The following is an 18,467-nucleotide window of genomic DNA, read 5'->3' as shown; positions in this document are numbered from 1 at the left end:
TGCTCCTTCATTGCTGCTAGGCCAATATCCTGGAACTCTATAACAACACTGTTGGTATACCACATGGTTGGGACCATTTCAAGAAGGCAGCTCACCACCACCTTGTCAAGGTTAGTTTTGGATGGGAAATAAATGCTGGCCTTGCCAGTGATGCACACATACCAAGAAAAAAAAATATTAGTTTTGTTTCAACATTTTGGACCATATTATGTGTTTATATTTAGAATGCCAGATATATTAATAAGTGAAGCATTTATCCATTGATGTTGCCAGTCAAATGTCTGGCTCTAAAAATCTCATAGAGATGGAGATCTGTTCACCACTGTGGTACTGATTTTAATGCTTCAATATCAAAAGACAGAGAATTTCCTGCTATGAGATCACAGGTGGAGCCTGCCAACAGCCACTTTCTCCTGTGTGAAGTTCACTACTTGTTCATGAGGTCGTTGGAGCAGAACTTGACAATGCCATTGGAAAAGGAAATACAACACAAAATGTCTGTTCCCAGGCTGTCTCTCAGCAGCTGTTTTAAAGTGTGCAACAATGGAGTAAAGGAGGATTGAGAGACTTCAGTGACTCTGTCGATGTCTCTCTTTTTGCCGCAAGCAGTGACAGTTTAACATTGAAATGTAAAGTGAATCCTCACTGCCAAGATTTCAAGTTTCCCATGATAGTTTATTTCTGCTCCAAAGTTTAAAACCAGTTAAAATTTTGTGCTTTTGTTCAGAAAATATGTTTTCCAAATAAGCGCTCATTTTTCCATTTAACTTTTATAATGCTACTACTGTTCAGATAGTAGCATGCGCTGCTGGGTATCCATTACTTCATACCTCATAAAGAATCCCGGACACAAAAGTGGTGCCCTGAATGAATGATTCAGGGTTAGTGCCTATAGGAACTTAATGCCACATGGCAACAAACTGGTTAATGAGCTTATGTAATTCCCCTGTTAACACAAATGGTAGCCAGTTTAAACAAATGATTAAAAGTTGAATTAAGAAAGTTTTAAGAGAACCCATTTACTTACTACTGGAGAAATAAAGGTCACATGTATGTTTTGTACAGCAACATCTTTCTTTACCAAACTTCCTATAAAACTTTTCTCTAATGCCCATGCTTAATCATACCCAAATTTACCCCAATTTAGGCAAATTTTCTCTGTGGCTGGATAATTCTGATACAAGACTGTCTATCAGACCTGGCCCTCCTAGCTGTCTCCCAACCCCTTTCTCGAGCAACCCCCGTATCACTGCCCTATCCTCCCTTTTCTCTAAGTTTTCTAGCTTTCTCATTATTGCTAATTCAGTTATACTACTGCAATTATATTACACCAATGTTTGAAAATTGCTCTCCTTTAAGTCTCTCTTACCTTGCTTTTAAGTTCCAGTTGGGCACTTTATGCTTAATCCAAAATGCATGTGTCTGTAAATTGAAAATAAAATAATTTCCTCTCTCTGGAATCCTGTTCCCCAATCAATTGCTTCTGCTGAATTCTGGTTCCTTACCATTGAAAGTCATATGCTCCATCTTGATTGGTGCTCACATTTCGATCTGGCCACCTTTTGTTATAAACAGGATCATGTTTTCCAGTGTTTCAACCAGTGCTGCAGCTCACTCACAGACCAAGTCCTGATGTGTGCTGCTTTTTGTTGACAGCAGGAATTAACACTAGATCCGCAATACTATTGTACACTTCTTACTAGCCCACACTCCTCAGACATGCTCCTCACTCTCCCTCCTAAGTCAATGCTTTCCTCCATCCTGACTGAGAGCACAGAGTAAAATCTTCCTCTCATGGTTCTGTCCTTATTGCATCCACAGCTCCAAGGTAACAAACATATTCTCATCTCTGCTGTTGTTTCCTTTTTCCTGATTGTTTCACTTTCAGATAGCAGTTTAACTTACTACAGTACGGTCTCATGTATTACAGGACAGTTTCAATTATGGTGGAACAGCCTCACTGATTACTGAATAGTTTAATTATTACAGTCTCCCTTATTAGAGTACAATTTCCCTTATTACTCTCTTATTAGTCTCTCTTAATGCAGCACAGTTTATCTTATTACAGCACAATCCTTATTTCCAACAATCTCAATTACTGCAGAACATTCTTTCAAATTACAGAAGTTTCAATTACTACAGAATGCCTTACCTATATTACAACACACTTTCACTTATTGCAGTACATGCTTACATATATTACAATTTTAAAGGAGTAATGGAACAGTGAGACTTGGGAGTGTGCATACACAAATCTTTAAAGGCTCCAGGACATGTTGAGAATTAGTCTGTTAAAAAAGTGAATGAGGACCCTTGGCTTTAGAAACAGATGTACAGAGTACAATAGCAAGGAAGTACTGGGTACAGTTTTAGACTCCTTACCAAAGGAAGGATACATTTACCTTAAAGGGTGTGTAATGAAGGTTTACTGGACTGATTCCTAGGCTGCGGAGTATGTCCTACAAAGAGGAATTGAGTCAGCTAGGCCTATATTCCCTGGAATATAGAAGAACGAGAAGTGATCTCATTGAAGGACATATATTTTTTAAGAGGTTTGACAGGGTGGGTGCTGAGAAGATATTTCCCTGGATTAGGAAGTCTATAACCAGGGGTCAATTTGCAGAATTATGGTTGGCCATTTAGAGCGGACATGAGCAGAAATGTCTTCACTCAAATGTTTGTGAATCTTTGGAATTCGCTCCCACTGATAATGGTGGATGCTGATTGATTGAGTCTGTTCAAAACAGAAATTGATGACTCTTATGTACTAAGGGAATTAAAGGGATGTGGGGAAAGTGCAAGATGGCAGAGTTGAGATAGAAGATCAGCCATGATTTTACTGAATGATGGTACAGGCTCGAGGGCTAAATGATCAATCTCTCTCTTGCTTATGTTTTTGTTTTCTAAACCTTTATAAACCAATGGTTCAGCCCGACTTGCAGTACTGTGACTAATTCTGGCCTAATCCTTAGGAAGGATGTCAAAGCCTTAGAGAGGATGCAGAAGAGATTTACTACAATAGTACCAGGGATATTGGACTTCAATTATTTGCATAAACTGGAGGTGCTGGTGTTGTTCTCAGTGGAGTAAAGAAGGTTAAGAAGAGGTTTAATTGAGATGTCCAAAATCATGAAAGGTTTCCTTAGAATATGAGAAGTATAAGGGATATTAGAGAGACATCGTTTCCAGTAGCTGAAGGATTGGTAACCAGAAGATACTGATGTAGGGTAATCGGGAAAAAGAACAAGGGTTAGGAATCAAAACTAAAATACTGCAGATGCTGGAAATCTGAAACAAAAACAGGAGATGCTGGAAAAACTCAGCAGGTCTAACAGCATCTGTGGAGAGAAAGACAGAGTTAACGTTTCGGATCCGTGTGAAGAAGAATCATATGGACTCGGAGGCTTAAGAGGATTCAATGATAATAATAATAATTCAATAATAACCTGAAGGGGAACAATTTGGAAGATTATGAGAAAAGGGTTGGATCTACTGGTTAGCTGTCAAAGCAATAGCACAGTCAGGAGTGGCTAAATGGCCTCTGGCCGCCCTAGTTGTGCCGTATCGTTATATGAGTCTGTGAAAGTGTATGGATCAGTCCAAGAGGAGAGGGGCATCCGCCCTTTTCACTGTCCGAGAAACATCTGCCGCTCCCTGTTTAGTCCCAGGTATAAGGATTCACCATTTGGGCGAGGAATTGGTGCGGGGCAGAGGCGAGAGTATTTCTAGCAGCAAGAAGTGACGACAGCAAAAATCACATCTTCATGAGGAGTGAAAACTGGGAAAGGATCTGGGATTTGTGTGGGATATGTGAAAATGGAATTCAAGGTCAGACAGTAAAGCTATCAGTTTCACCAGGGGAGTAGAATGTTCTAAACTAACAATCCCCCGCGTTACTAGATAATGGATCAGTGCTTGGACTGGTCCAGAAATCTCCACAGGCTCCTTTTAGCGGGTGATTGGGCTATTAGTGCTGTTTGCAGGTGCGTTTATTGTGTCAGCGACAGAATACATACTCCACTCGCTTCTATTCAGCACGCCTTCGCTTCTACCTGAATTCTAAAATAAAAGGTGCATTACCCGGACAAAAGCTAATCAGAGTCCAACGTTTGATGCTTTAATAGGGTTTTTACAAGCCCGCGTTGTGTTGTTTGTCCAAGTGGAGGCTGAACAAATACTCCATCAGGCGGAGAGTTGGAATTCGTGGAGTCGAGGGGGGCGCTGGCTGTACTCTCTGCGAGGCAGGTGGTGTCCTGTACAAAGCAGGAGCAATCTGCTCCACTCATTATTTACAGAAGAAAAAAACTCTCATTGTCTTCTTAATTAATAGGAGTGTGCGCGCGTATTGCTGCTGCTCTGTGACAGTCGCGAGTCTCAGCCAAGCAAGGATAGTGGAATAATCAGCTCCAAATATGCACCAACCCTGGGATAAGCGCTTCGCGTGCCATTATTCAGTGATTTGACTGAGAAAACTGATAGTAACATTTATCCACACCCATTTTGGTTGCAGTTATGCCCAAAGTATTTTCAATAGGAAATAATATCTCCTCTCCTCGCTGTTTTCCCGACTGAACCAGGTTGTAATTGATGAACTTTCCATTCCGGGGTTTGCTTCTGTTAATCCGAAATGAAGTGAAATTTCAGTTTATCCGAGACCGCAGTGAAACTCCGTACATTTTTCCAGGGTTAGACAGAGCCGAATTGAACCACGCCGTCCCGGTTTTAGACACATGGCGGCATCCCAGTGTGAAAGGAACCGATGTTGAACCCAAAGTAAAATATTTAGTGCCCCCCCGCCCAGCCAAAAATAACCCCCACAAATGTGGTCTGACTCCGTGCTGTGACCTAGGTAGAATGGGATCAGGCGGCAGTCATGCAAATTCGGGGGACTCCTAATCTGGGACATTACTAGCCGGACTCTTGCGGCCGTTTTGGACGCAATCGCAATTCGACCCGGTCTTCCAGATTTTGGCGCTAATCTCAGTAACCAGAGCTCGGGCTGCGTATTGCTTCACCAGAGCCGTCCCCTCCATTTCCAAACACACGAACAGGTTCGGTTTCAAACACCCTGGGCCTGCCTTCCAGATCCCAAATAGTTATCGACTCGCGTTACTGCCAGCAACTGCTATCCAATTCTGAGCTGGGACATTTTGCCCAGGGCATCAGTTAAACTGGATGTCCCTGGGTTTTGTGCATTCTGTCTTTTTAAACACATTGTTTTTATTTTTCTGCATCCCTAAAATATTTTAACTGGGATTGAAACAGTGACACTTTCATATCAGTGGAAACCTTTTACTGAAGATGCTGACTTTATCTATCGCGCGGTGTCCCCACGCACTAGCTCAAACATGCACATTTCCTTTATGTAGAATGGCTACAGCTTAGAGGGAGGCTATTTGACGCGTCATGTTCTTGCGGACACTGCAAGAGCAACTCAGCTCGTCCCACTATATACTATTACCACACGCTTATTGGCTCGAAGTGTTCATGAATAGAACTTCACATAGAGGAATCCAATTATTATTACTTTATATGAAAAGTGATTGTACGTATGCGCTTCAAGATCTGAAACAAAATCAAATATTACAAGAAAGTTATAGCAGATGTGATAACTCCTACCGGTTGACGCTTGTTTCTGGAGTGTTTCATTGCCACGAAGAGAGACTCTTCTTCCCTTATTCCTTAACTTTATGCTGAATTGCTCCCTAAAAGATTTTCCCCAATATATTTTACCAAAATCTCTCATAATTTTGCATCAAACCCCCTCTTAATTTAATTTGATCTAGTGTAAAAAGCTTCTCTTTCTCCAGTCTATTCTCAGAACTAAAATTTCTCATTCCTGCAAGTGTTTATTTTCTGTTTTTTTGACCATGCCTATTCAATATTCACATAGTTAATTGACAAGAAAGTGCGCAGCTTTCAGCGTCGAAGATTCTCAACGTACAGGTTCACTGAGAGGATTGGAGTTTTACCACTTTATCCACTCAGTTTCATAGAATAATATAGCCAAAGAAATCAGTATATAGCATCTTTCACATCCTCAGGGCGAATCAAGCAACTTTGCACCCAGTTAAGTACTGATTAAGTCACTGTTTTAATGTAGGAAACAACAGCAACTTTGTGTACAGAAATATTCTACAATCAGCAATTGATAACGACCAGTAATCTGATTGGGAAATAAGTATTGGCCACAGAAGGGGCTGCTTACTTCTCTTGCTCTTCTTCCAAATAGTGTTCAAGGATATTTTATGTCCATCTGAAGGGACAGACGAGGCCTCAGTTTAAGTTCTCAACTGAAAGCTGGCACCTCTGACCATGTAGCACTCTTTCAGTAGTGCATTAGAATGCCAACCTAGAATTTGTGTTGAATTCTCAAGAGTCAGACATGAACCCACCTCCTAATGTGATGGCCTGTTGGGTGAGTGCTGGGCCTAGATGTAAAAAAATATACATCAGAATAAGGAGAGAGCTGCTACTGACCCACAGCTAACACCTTACATTCACTCTTTGGATGTTTCCCCAAAAAGCTGTCCCTTTGACATTATCCATTTTCCTGGGCTTTTCCTATGAACTCTTCTTTTAAAAAATCACTTAAAAGTTATGAATTTGCTTCACCCACCGTTTCTGGTTGAAAATCTCATGTACAGATATTTAGTATTTTAAAAATCCTCCTAATCCATGAACAGATATTTAGTATTTAAAAATCCTCCTAATCTCTCAGCAGGCCTAGCAGTATTTGTGGAAAGAGAAACCGAGTTAAGGTTTTGAGTCAGTATGACTCTTCTTCCCTTATTCCTTAACTTTATGCTGAATTGTTCCCTAAAAGATTTTCCCCAAACTATTTTACCAAAACCTGTCATAATTTTGCATCAAATCCCCTCTTCATTTATTTGGATTTCCAGCATATGCAGTTTTTTGCTTTTACCCCTCTTCACTTAATTTGGTCCAGTATAAAAAGCCTCTCTTTCTCCATTATATCCTCAGAACTAAAATTTCTCATTCCTGGCAAGGAATCTGTGTACAACCTTAAGAATGAATGAGAGCAAGGGTCTGTCTGCCTGCAGCTCAGTGACATTACAGAGTCTCATTGACTTTAAGTTTGGGTCTCTGATATGTTCTTTCCTTTCATTTTAATTTATCTTCGGCATTACTCGAAAGGCTGGCATTTATTGCTTATCTCCAGTTGTCCTAGGAATCTGGCAGTGTGGCTTATTTTATTCATAGGACAGTTAAGAATCAACTAGAATGGCATTGGACTGGAGTCACATGTAGGTCTCACCAGGAAAGGAGGCTTTCTTTAAAGGACACCAGTGAACCATAATAAACGTTACTCTTATTGATCCCTGATTTTTATCGCAGAATTATTGGGCACAGAAGGATACCTGCTCTCTGAATGAGCAATTCACCTAGTCCCATTCCCTCGCTTTCTCCCCGTTGCCCTGCACATTCTTCCTTTTCAGATAGCTATCTAATTCCCTTTTGAAAGCCTCGATTGAACACTCTCAGACAGTACATTCCAGATTCTAACCACTGACTGCGTGAAGAAGTTTTTCCTCGTGTGGCTATTGCTTCTTTTGACAATCATCTAAATCTGTGCCCTCGCCTTCACGATGGTACCATATCTTTTTCTATACAAATTAAAAAAAATCAAATTCTTAAACTGTCATGATTTGAATTTATGTTCTTTGGATCACCAGTCTATAGCATAAACACGACGCTACCCAGAACCTCCAGTGCCCCAGGACTTAAAAGAGACTGAATTTCATTTGATCATAATTCAGCCCCTTCCAACTCCAAAATAACTCCGAAAGCTAAGATTTTTTTTGCCATACATTGCAATTGCTTTGTATATTATAGGGACGCAGTGAGGCTGTGAATCGGGATGGAGGTGTCTGCTGGCCAGAGACAAAGCACAATGGCAGCAAGTCGGAACGGCTCTGCCCTATTTTGTGTTTTGTCTGGTTTAAATACTCGGCTGCAAACTTGCGCCATGTAAAAATAGTGAGAGAGAAGGAGAGAGAAACAAAGAGGAGGCTGTGTGCGAGCCCACGGCTCAGGAAGCGCAACTCTTTGGGGACCCCATACAACCTCTGGAGCCCGTGAATCAGGCCAGTTTCGGGGATTGGATCTGATGACTTTCCCGGGGCACTTTCCTAGTGATTGCAGTGCGAATGACAGATTATTTTGTTCAATATTAGAAGCCGACACCGAACATTTTTAGCTTGATTTTGGTGCCTAACAAAACAAGCTGAAATATATTAAACAAAATGATTTATTGCATTCCCCTAACCAATATTTACTCGACTAAAGAAGATATTTACTTGAATTAAATACTTTAAATATCCGTTTTCAATAGTTGAATCTCACTGAGCAATTTTATATAATTTATTGAAAATTCTGAACTTATATTACAATTACAATTTGGTCTATATCATGTGGGAGAGTTTGAAGAAGTTGATTAATTTGTAAACACCTTATATTCTCTTTTTCTTCTGACGAATAGCTCTGAATCTTTCAGAGTCCAAGTGAAGCAAAACACAATTCATCTTTGGGGGAAAATTCATAAAGTTTTTTAACGAATCACGAACTAGTTGACTTTTTGGGTGCACGCCCAATAATTATGCAATTGTAACTCTGTACACTCTCAGCGTGTTTACAGTGAAATGATTAAATCCCGGCCATTTCCTAAGTCTTGTTTGTGTATTGCTTCTTGCAGTCTGGCTACTAACTAATTATTTAAACCCGTGACCTCGCCTATTCTTGGCCAACGTACAAAACCTCAGCCAGTAAATTTGAACAACGCCCCCTTCTAGCTCCATTTAAGTTTTCCACATTTAAATAATTTTTTTGAAAGGCCACAGTTTGCTTTGGAGAGCTGCAGCACATTCCATGCCTTCATTTATACAGCTGACCTTAAACTTTCTTTTCGGGAGTAAAACAAACTTAAACATTCACAAATAATCATGTGTAGATACTTTAAATACTGGCCTAACAACAGGCTCAGTGTACGCAGCTGATTCAAATAGTGGAGGTGCAGTAGTTTACAGAGTTAAATTAGGGACTGCTGGTCAGTGCCTGATTTCTAAGGCACAGAGAAGGAGGCCATTCAGCCCATTGTGCCTAAGTGGCTCTTTAAAAGAGTTATCCAATTAGTTCCACTCCCCTACTGTTTCCTTATAGTCTTGGCAATTTTTCTTTTTCAAGTATATATCCGATTCCCTTTTGGGATTACCGACTGAATCTGCTTCTGGCAGTGCAATCCAGATCCTAGTAATGAGCTTTGTAAAAAAAAAATTCTCATCTCCTTATGGCTGCACTCAACTGTACCTCACCACCATTTCTCCCAACCCCTCCAGTGTCTCTAAATTATCAGACAGCTTGTACAACACCTAGTATTGGAGGAGCAGAAATTTCTGCCAATGAAGCATTGGGAAGAATGAAGCCATTGTCTTCAATCTCCACTACAAACTCTGCTCCTTCGTCTCCAACTCCAGCCATCTCCCTGGCAACTGACTGAGACTCAACTAGACTGTTCACAACCTTGGTATCATATGTAAGCTATACTTCCAACCATAAATATGCACCATCACTAAAATTGTCTATTTTCAGCTCATGAACATTGTCCCAAACCACCCTTGCCACAGCTCATCTGTTACTGAAATATTCACCCATGCCTTGGCTATCTCTAAATTTGAATATTCCAATGCATTCCTAGCTGGCTTCTCACATCCTACCCTTGTTAAATTTGGAGTTCATCCACAACTCTGCTGCTCATGTCCTAAATTTATACCCAGTCCCATTCACCCATTGCCCCTGCCCATCACATCCAGTTATGCAATGTCATGATCTTAAAAATTCTCACCCTTGTTTTCAAATCCTCATCCCTGTGTACCTCTGTAAGTTCAACTCACAATCCTCCCAAATGTTTGTGCTCCTCTAATTCTGACCTTTTGAACATCCCCAATTTTATTCACTCCACCATTGGTGGCTGTGCCTTCATCTGCCTAAGCCCCAAGCTCAGGAATTCCCTCCTAAACCTCAGCATCTCTCTTTCCTCCTTTATGATGATCCTTAAAACCTACCTCTTTGAGCAAGCCTTTGGTCATCTTCCCAAATATCCAGTGTTCCAATCTCTCCGTTGTTAATGTAATCCATACCTTCCTGGATTTCAGATTAAAGTACAACACAGTGAATGGCCAATGTTGATTTCCATATGAGCTCTTTATCAAAAAGACAGAGTGACTCTGATAGGTCATTCACTGACTATATCTTGCTGCAAATTTCATAGTTAAATATTGAATGGATACTTTGAAATCAGTCAGATTCTTTATAAATTACTGTGTGGAACCATTTTGCAACCCACTAGAAATCAGTGGAACTGATGTAGCAGGAGCAACAGGAAATCTGGGACCTTAACAAATGATAGTATTAACAATGTATCTCCTTAGGCAATGAGACGTAAGGTTTGAGAAAGAAACAAAGGAACAATGGAGAAGGAAATTGTGTGAATTAGAGTCAAATCAGGTACAGAAAGAAATAAATTTAGATTAAAATGGAGTGAAAAAAGATACAGAAAGGAAAAGTAAGGAAAAAAAATGATAGTTAAAAAATCTCTAGCAACAGTTTACTATGTGCAAGAATTAGGTTGAACATTTTAAATTGTTCTCTTTCTAGATCATGGAGTATGATTGGCACTGCATTTACTATCACATTGTTAAAAGGATGTTAATGCTTTTAATTGCCAGACTTATATTTCTGAGAAGAGATCAAGGGATTTTTAACGTGTAATTTCAGCAGATTCTTAAAAATAATTGGGAAGCTAAACCAAGATGCCACTTGAGGAAAAAAAAACATCTTGCTGCATAAATCAACTGCAAGGTTTGGAGATTCATAACTCAAGGCATATCTCCATGTCTCCTGAATTTGATGGCTGATTTATACATTTTTCATAGCATGCATTATTTACATACTATTATTTTTCCAGCAAAATCCAGAAATTTTAAGTGGCACTGTGGCAGCAGCATGAAAAATGGCATTAATTCTGGAAAGTGGTGATTGGTGTTATTTGGGTGGATGTGTGGAGCTATGATAAGTAACTTCTCACTGTTTTCAGTAAAGTTAATGTTTTTTATTGATGAAAAATTTCTAATAAAGTTGACATGGCAAAAGTAATGGAGAGGATCACATGCTCTGTAATTCCCTCTTTTGTTGTACCCGTCAAGAGTCCTTACATTGTAGATGTGCCACTATAGGATGATGAGTTTATTTGTGCAGTGAAATATCAGTGTATCACACCATAATGACTGCTGCTCACACTCATGCCAGCGAGTCTCATCAGACTAACTGCTCATGCTTAAACCAGCCTGTGTAGGGACTAGAAGATTTTACGCAGATATATAAGGGTTTTTGTAACATCAGCCTATTATCCTGCTGCCAGGAACAAACTGATGGTGTGTTTGAGGGAGGGAAATCTGTTGTTGCTGTGGTCTGGGTGTTGTATGTTGCAGAATTAAAAAAAGAACAAGCATTTCAGTACTCTCCAGTGCATTGCAAAGCCAATGGAGTAATTTTGAAATGTAATCACTGTTGTAATATAGGAAGTGCACCAGCCAATTTGTGCACAGCAAGGTCCCATAATCATGAATGAGATAAATGAGCGGATAATCTGTTTTAGTGATTTGCAATATCGCAATTCACATATAATTTGATGACCCACTGAGTCCTGAAGCTAGCCTGTTAATCCCATTTGGCATTTGTCCAGCTCCAGAGTAAATATGCTACAGCATTGACGAAGCTGGAAGCTTGCATCAAATGCTGGCCCCTATAATTCTGTTGGAATGTTGGTAAGCTAAGTACTGAGTTGGTCCAGGATTGATAAATTGTTGGCTCCCTCAACTCAGTCTCTTGTTTCTTTTAGATCCATCGTACGATACTGGCAGGAGATCTGGATGGGGCAATAATATGAACAATGTGACAAAAAGTAAGTACCTTTAAATATTTTTTAAATGATTGAAAAATGAGGATTAAGAGCCAATAATACAGGACATCAGCAAGTTTGAACAAAGCTGAAGTGCTGATTTTCTGAATGCACACCAGTGGCAGGGGTCCACAGCTATTAGGAAACCCTGGAGGTGAACAGATAGTATTTTGGTATGTGTGCTGACAAGGGAGGCTTTCCATATGCAATTTCAAAATGTGGTCTCAAGAATATTGACTAAGTGAGACAAATCTTGGGTTTTGCAGAGGGAAGTCAAGAGTTTTGGTCTGAGATTTTGAGAAAAAATGTATGAGAGTTTGAGATGGTGCCATGAATTTTGATTTCAACACAGTGAGGATCTTATACTGGTGGAGAAAATAGAAGAGATTTTCTGGCTCTGAATCCAAATGTACTGGATTCCATGGGCATCATTTATGTTAGAAATTTGTGCAGGTCAGATTGCAACCCTGTAAAAAATCCACAGAATTCCATGATATTCACAATGCCCAAGTAATCTATATGGTGCAGGCCCAGGAAAATCTCTGTTGGAGTGTGGAAATGGTATATCACAGTTTATGAAGAACAAGAGAGTAAAGTTGAGAGTAGCACCGACTGAATGATGTGAAAATTTCTGAGTCATTGGGTGGAATATATGGTGAGAAATATGGCTGGGCACATTAAATGGCACAGGAGGCCATGCATCAGTCTCGTGCACAAACCTCCTGCAATTAAGTCAGAAGCTGAAAGGGGCTGATGCATGCAACACATCCACTTGCAGCAGGATATCAATGAAGCTCATCAATGAGCCACTTGTCACCAATTATCCCTGAGCCCACCATAATTTAGTGGTGTCTCAGGGGTTAAATGGGAGCTCTCCTGTGCTTCCTGAAGGCTAATCAGCAAACCTTGTTGGGGCTGCCTGTGATCTTGTAGGAGGGGTTTGGTCCCTTGTCCACAGGGACTCAGTGCTCAATTGAAGTACCTTGGTTTGGGAAGGGTGGGGGTGGTGGTGGCAGTTGAAGGCCATCATCCCCTTGCCTTTGACCCCAAACCCTCCGTCCTCCCCTCCAATGACCTGCTCCCTGCTTCACCCATCCTGGCACTTGTATTTCTGTCCAGGGGTGCAGTAACAATCTATGAATGGCAGCTCTTGCTGTTGGTGGGCGGGGGTGGGGGTGGGGTGGAGGGGGGAGCTAGTGTGGTAGGATTTCCACTCCTTGGGTGCTAAATCCCGGGGAAGGCCAATCATTGAGTGATCATTGAGAAATACTACACCCGCCTTGGCAATGACTTCCACACCAACAAAAGGGCCTGTGAGGAAATTGCCATCATCCCCAGCAAGAAACTTCGCAACAAAGAAAGTTGATGCAGCATTCCCACTGGTTCTCCAACCAGTGGGTGAGACTCTTGCCATCCACATAAAATCCCAGCCATTAACTTTCAACTCAGACTTTAACCATAATAATGAAAGCATCCTCTAAGTCTAGCTGTAATTACTGCATATTTAGGAGCACATCCAATTTACAGCCATTATAATCTTAGTTTAGTGTCAGAATTATTTTAAAAATAAGAATTAAAGAATAAAAGCCAGTGAACTTGTAATGCTTCCAAACCAAGCTATCGTATTATTATAGTGCTGTTCTATAAATGTTAACATGTTCTCTTTTTTATGTTTCCTTTCCTGCTTAAGTGTTCCTGTGTATTTAATGTGATGAATAATTAAGACAGCTGACACTATATTGTCTTCTAAATTACTTTCTGCTGCATTTTCTGCCCTCCTCTCTTGAAGACAGCTCATACTGAGTGCATTTTCACAGATGCCAGTAGCTCTCAAGCATTTTGCCCAACTTTCCATTCTTCAAGAGTTTAGTATCAGTTTGACATATAGTCATGAGATATTCCATAATCAAGCATGATTATGCAATATAGATGCAGGAAGGATGTTCCCGATGGTGGGGCAGTTCAGAACCAGGGGGTCACAGTCTGAGGATATGGGGTGGAGTACTTAGGACTGAGATGAGGAGAAATTTCTTCACCCAGAGAGCGGTGAGTCTGTGGAAATCGCTACCACCAGAAAGTAGTTGAAACCAAAACATTGTATATTTTCAAGAAGGAGTTAGATATAGCTCTTGGGTCAAAAGGGATCAAAGCATATGGGGAGAAAGTGGGAGCAGGCTATTGAGTTGGATAATCAGCCATGATCATAATGAATGGGGGAACAGGCTCGAAGGGCTGAATGGCCTACTCCTGCTCCTAGTTTCTATGTTTCCATGTTTCTATGATCCAGTCCACATCTACCCACTTACAATAGATGCTTGAAGGACATTTATAGCATTCCTTTTGCCGTCAGTTGAGTCATCATAGACCAGAGATCAATCACAGGATCTTCTGGATCTATATGGCTCTGGAATGTAACCGTTTTGCATTTATTTCTGAGTCATAAAGACAGTTGGCTCATTCCAAATTTTACTGGTTGAGAGGCACATTGATGACAAAGTGCACGGATAGTGGTCAGTTTCTAAGATACGCATTGGAACAAATGTTTTTCAAAGGTTAGATGATGAAAGATTCTTTAGCCCATCCACTCTTCAGAATGCCAACCCTACCACCTTCTTAATACAGTATCGAGCTGTTTTTCAAATGAATCCCATCTCCTGGCCATTTGCATCCTTCCTTGCAACCCACTGCAAATGTTGCTCGACCTCTTTGCAAAGAACTACTTTTAAGAATAGTTTTATGAAATAGTTTATGAATCTATTTTTTCAGCTTCTCCTGGAGCAACGCAGAGTGTGACTAAGAGTACAGAACAGCCTCGGCCCCAACCAGGTAATAGTGAGGAGTGAAGGAAAGATTGCGATGGATGTACAGATAGTTGTATAGATATGGCAATGGAAAGAAATAGGGATGAGATGTAAGCGAATGTAGAATATTCATTCTACATGTCCTTCATTTATTTCCACTTTCTTCCACACATCTCTCAAAGGCCCTGACTTTCGCTGGATGCAAATCCAAAGGCTCTAATTTTCTTCTGTGCTGCTCTGTCCAAGTGGCTAAAACAGTGTGTTGAAAGACGACCTCAACAACTGACCCTGGTGCTGATTCTCACTAGTGCTCTTTCGAACAGGAATCACCGGACAGCAAGCTAAGACGAGAAACCCATCACCAATCAATGATAACAATTGTTGCCTCCTCCCTATTCATCCTTCGGCTGAGATCAGCTGACTGAGAACAGTCTAACGATTGATCTGGGCCTTTCCAGATCATTTATGGCCCATAATCTTGTTGAAACTGTACCCGCTCTGCCGCCGTAACTTTGCTGGAAGTTGGTCGGAAACCCGACTTTGGTGTGCAACCGGAGTGGTAGAGTGGGATTAGTTCCGAAACCGGCAAATTACGTGATACTAGCATTTCGGCAATGAGTGTATATGCACCTATTCTTTTAAGTTTAATTTATTTCACAGATTTATTTATTTTTAATTTGCACTGATCAAAAGATGTCTTGTGTTTTCAATTTTAATGATGAGAATAATGTCATCTCCACTCAGCCAGGGAATGTTTTCTTCCTTAAAATCAACTGCTCGCAACCCGAGTCATCTAATGGGCTGGGCCAAATATTTCCATCAGCTCCGACTTTCCCACCTTCAGGGCACCAGCCCTCGATGGGCTGAGAAACAAAGAGAGAATCTTATCGAAAACTGAGAAGATGGCTTTGTGCACATGGAATCAGACTTGTTTCATGCAGGCGTATAGATACTGCAATAGAAATCCGAATGTTTGTGTCTGCTGTCCCGGTGTTCAAAACTGCCCGCAACCTCCTCCAGAAGTAGACTGTCAAGTTCAAAACTGGATGTGCAAACTCCCACGGCAGCATCAGTGTCTCTCTGGTGTAATCAACATGTACCTGGTACATTCTCTGAGGCAGTGTGTGCACGGCAAGGAGCAGAGGCCAGAGTGAATTAGAGGGTGGGACTGAAGCAGGGCAATTTTGACATATTTCTTACAACTTTCTATTTAGATGAATGCTTGTTATAGAATTCCAGCATTTGATTTGAACTTCCTTTTAATTTAAATCCATTTTTATTTAGTTTTCCATTCTGGTGAATACTGAGGAGAGTGCTTCTGTATTTCAGATCCTTATCAAATTCTAGGACCCACCAGCAGCCGGTTAGCCAACCCAGGTAAGATGATGAATTGATAAAAGGATAAAACTCTGCAAAAAGATATGTAGAATGTTGTTGAAATGTAACCGTGTTAACTATTTGTACTGAAATTATAAAACAAAATGTATTAGCAATAGCACCAGAGACAATGCTACTGGACATACACTCTTGGACTTAAAAGGCACAGACTGATCTATGTGCAATTTGCTTTCTGCTATCTCTGATCTGCTATTTATATAAAAACAATCACCAGAAAATTCCATCACTTGGCAAAAGAACAAAGTGCTTTCCAGTTCCTCTTTACAATCATATGTAGAAAACATTTATAGAAAATGGTTTTACAGATGTTTATTAACAGGGCAACATATTTTAAAAACTGAAAGGATATATTGTATTCCAGCAAATATGTTGAGTTACAATCTGTCTGGTTCCTTTGATTCAGAACTGTATAATGTAGTGAATTGTAATGTGGTGCAGCTTTGTAATGTGGCACAGAGTAGTATGGTGTAGTATGTTAAAGTGCATCATATTACCATGTATATTGCAGCGTGGAATTGCAGTATATTGGTGTGGTACAGTATATCGTAGTATTGTGTCATATATTATGTAGAATTATAGAATCCTATAAGCACAGGACATGGCCTTTTGACCTGTAGTGCCTGTACTGGATATTTGAAAGAGGTACCCAATTTGTCCAATTTTCCCACTCTTCCCTTATACTTCAGTGCAGTATTGAGGGCATGCTGCATTGTTAGAGGGGTTGTCTTTTGGATGAGATGCTAATCTGAGGCCCTGTCTGCTTTCTCAGGCAAACAGTAAGTACAGCAGCCTGCATCATCTACAAGATGTGCTGCTGGACCTCACCGAGGCTCCTTAGACAGCACTTTCCAAACCCATGACCACTACCATCTAGAAGGACAAGGACAAGGACAATAGACACATGGGAACACCACTCCCTGAAGTTCCCTTCCAAGCCACTTACCAGCCTGACTTGGAAATATATTGCCGTTCCTTCACTGTTGTTGGGTCAAAATCCTGGAACTGCCTTCCTAACAGCGCTGTGGCTATACATGCAGCACATGGACTGCAGCTGTTGAAAGAGGCAGCTCACTACCACTTTCTCAAGGGGAATTAGGGGTAGGCAAAAAATGCTGGCCTAGCCAGCAATGCTCACATGTCATGAATGAATAAAAAAATCACAAAAGATCCATGTTCAAACTACATTTCAAACTACATGGATTTAAGGTCTTTTAGGAAAGGTGCTATATAAACGCAAATCTTTTTAAATAATAGTCCTGCAAATATTTCCATTTCATGTACATACACAATTTGCTTTTGAAAGTTACTACTAAATCTTCACCCACTACATTTTCAGATAATGCATTCCAGATCATAACAACTCATCATACATAAAAAATCTCCTCATCTACCCATGGGGTTATTTGCTGTTATCTTAAATCTGTGTCCTCCGATGACAGACTCCGATGTCATTGAAAACAGTTTCTCCCTATCTATCCATCAGCAAGCTCCATCATTTTGAACATCTCTATCCCCTTAACCTTCTTTGCTCTAAGAAGGATAATCCCAGTTTACCTAGTCTCTCCACATAATAGAAGACTTTCTCTTCCCTGATGTTATTCTAGTAAATCAACTCTTCACCCTTTCCAATGCTTTCACATCTTCCATAAAGTGTGGTGAGCAGAATTGTTCACAGTACTCCAACCGAGGCCTAACCAGTGAGGTACAATAATTTAGTGCAGTGCCATTTACTAATGTGGTTAGTATTTTAAAGTGGTGTAATCAGTGTAGTTTATCAGTTACTTCCACCTCCATAACATCAACCATTTCTGCCACTGCTTCTGAAAATCTGCTGTTGAAAGCTCCATCTATGTATTTGGTACCTTTATATAGGACTATTCTAATGCTTTACTGACTGGTCTCCCACCTTGCGTCCACCATAAACTTGAGCTTATTCAAAAATCTCCTGCCAAATCCCAGTATTCACAAATACCCTTCACCCATCAACCCACTGCTCACTGACCTACATTACCATCTGGTCCAGAAATGCCTTGATTCTAACATTCTGATGCTTGTTTTCAAATCTCTCCATCGCTTTACACTCCCCTACCTCTGTAAACTCCTCCAGCCCTGAAACCCTCCAAGACTTTGCACTCCTCCAATTCAAGCTTCTTGCATATATCTGTTTTCTACACTCCAGCATTGCCTGCGTGGGCCTTCAGTTGCGTAGGCCAGTTGCACTGAAGGATGACCTAAGTCCAGGAAACCAGAATGTAGAAGCAGCTTGGATTGAGATGAGAAATAATAAATGC

General features: G+C 40.5%; 1 protein-coding gene across 9 annotated transcripts in view; it reads left to right on the top strand.

The window, feature by feature from the left end:
* fli1 (Fli-1 proto-oncogene, ETS transcription factor) overlaps positions 1 to 18,467 on the top strand; it is a 119,683-nt gene that overhangs the window by 83,227 nt on the left and 17,989 nt on the right. For all 9 annotated transcript variants that reach the window (XM_041174349.1, XM_041174356.1, XM_041174350.1 and 6 more), the window contains 3 exons: positions 11,918 to 11,980; positions 14,744 to 14,803; positions 16,108 to 16,155. In XM_041174349.1, the coding sequence (XP_041030283.1) occupies positions 11,918 to 11,980; positions 14,744 to 14,803; positions 16,108 to 16,155 (171 nt within the window). The remainder of the gene's footprint in view (positions 1 to 11,917; positions 11,981 to 14,743; positions 14,804 to 16,107; positions 16,156 to 18,467) is intronic.

Source organism: Carcharodon carcharias, chromosome 25, assembly GCF_017639515.1.
Source record: "Carcharodon carcharias isolate sCarCar2 chromosome 25, sCarCar2.pri, whole genome shotgun sequence".
Lineage (NCBI taxonomy): Eukaryota > Metazoa > Chordata > Chondrichthyes > Lamniformes > Lamnidae > Carcharodon > Carcharodon carcharias.
The sequence above is the reverse complement of the archived record's forward strand: the minus strand, read 5'-3'. Positions and strand labels throughout refer to the sequence as shown.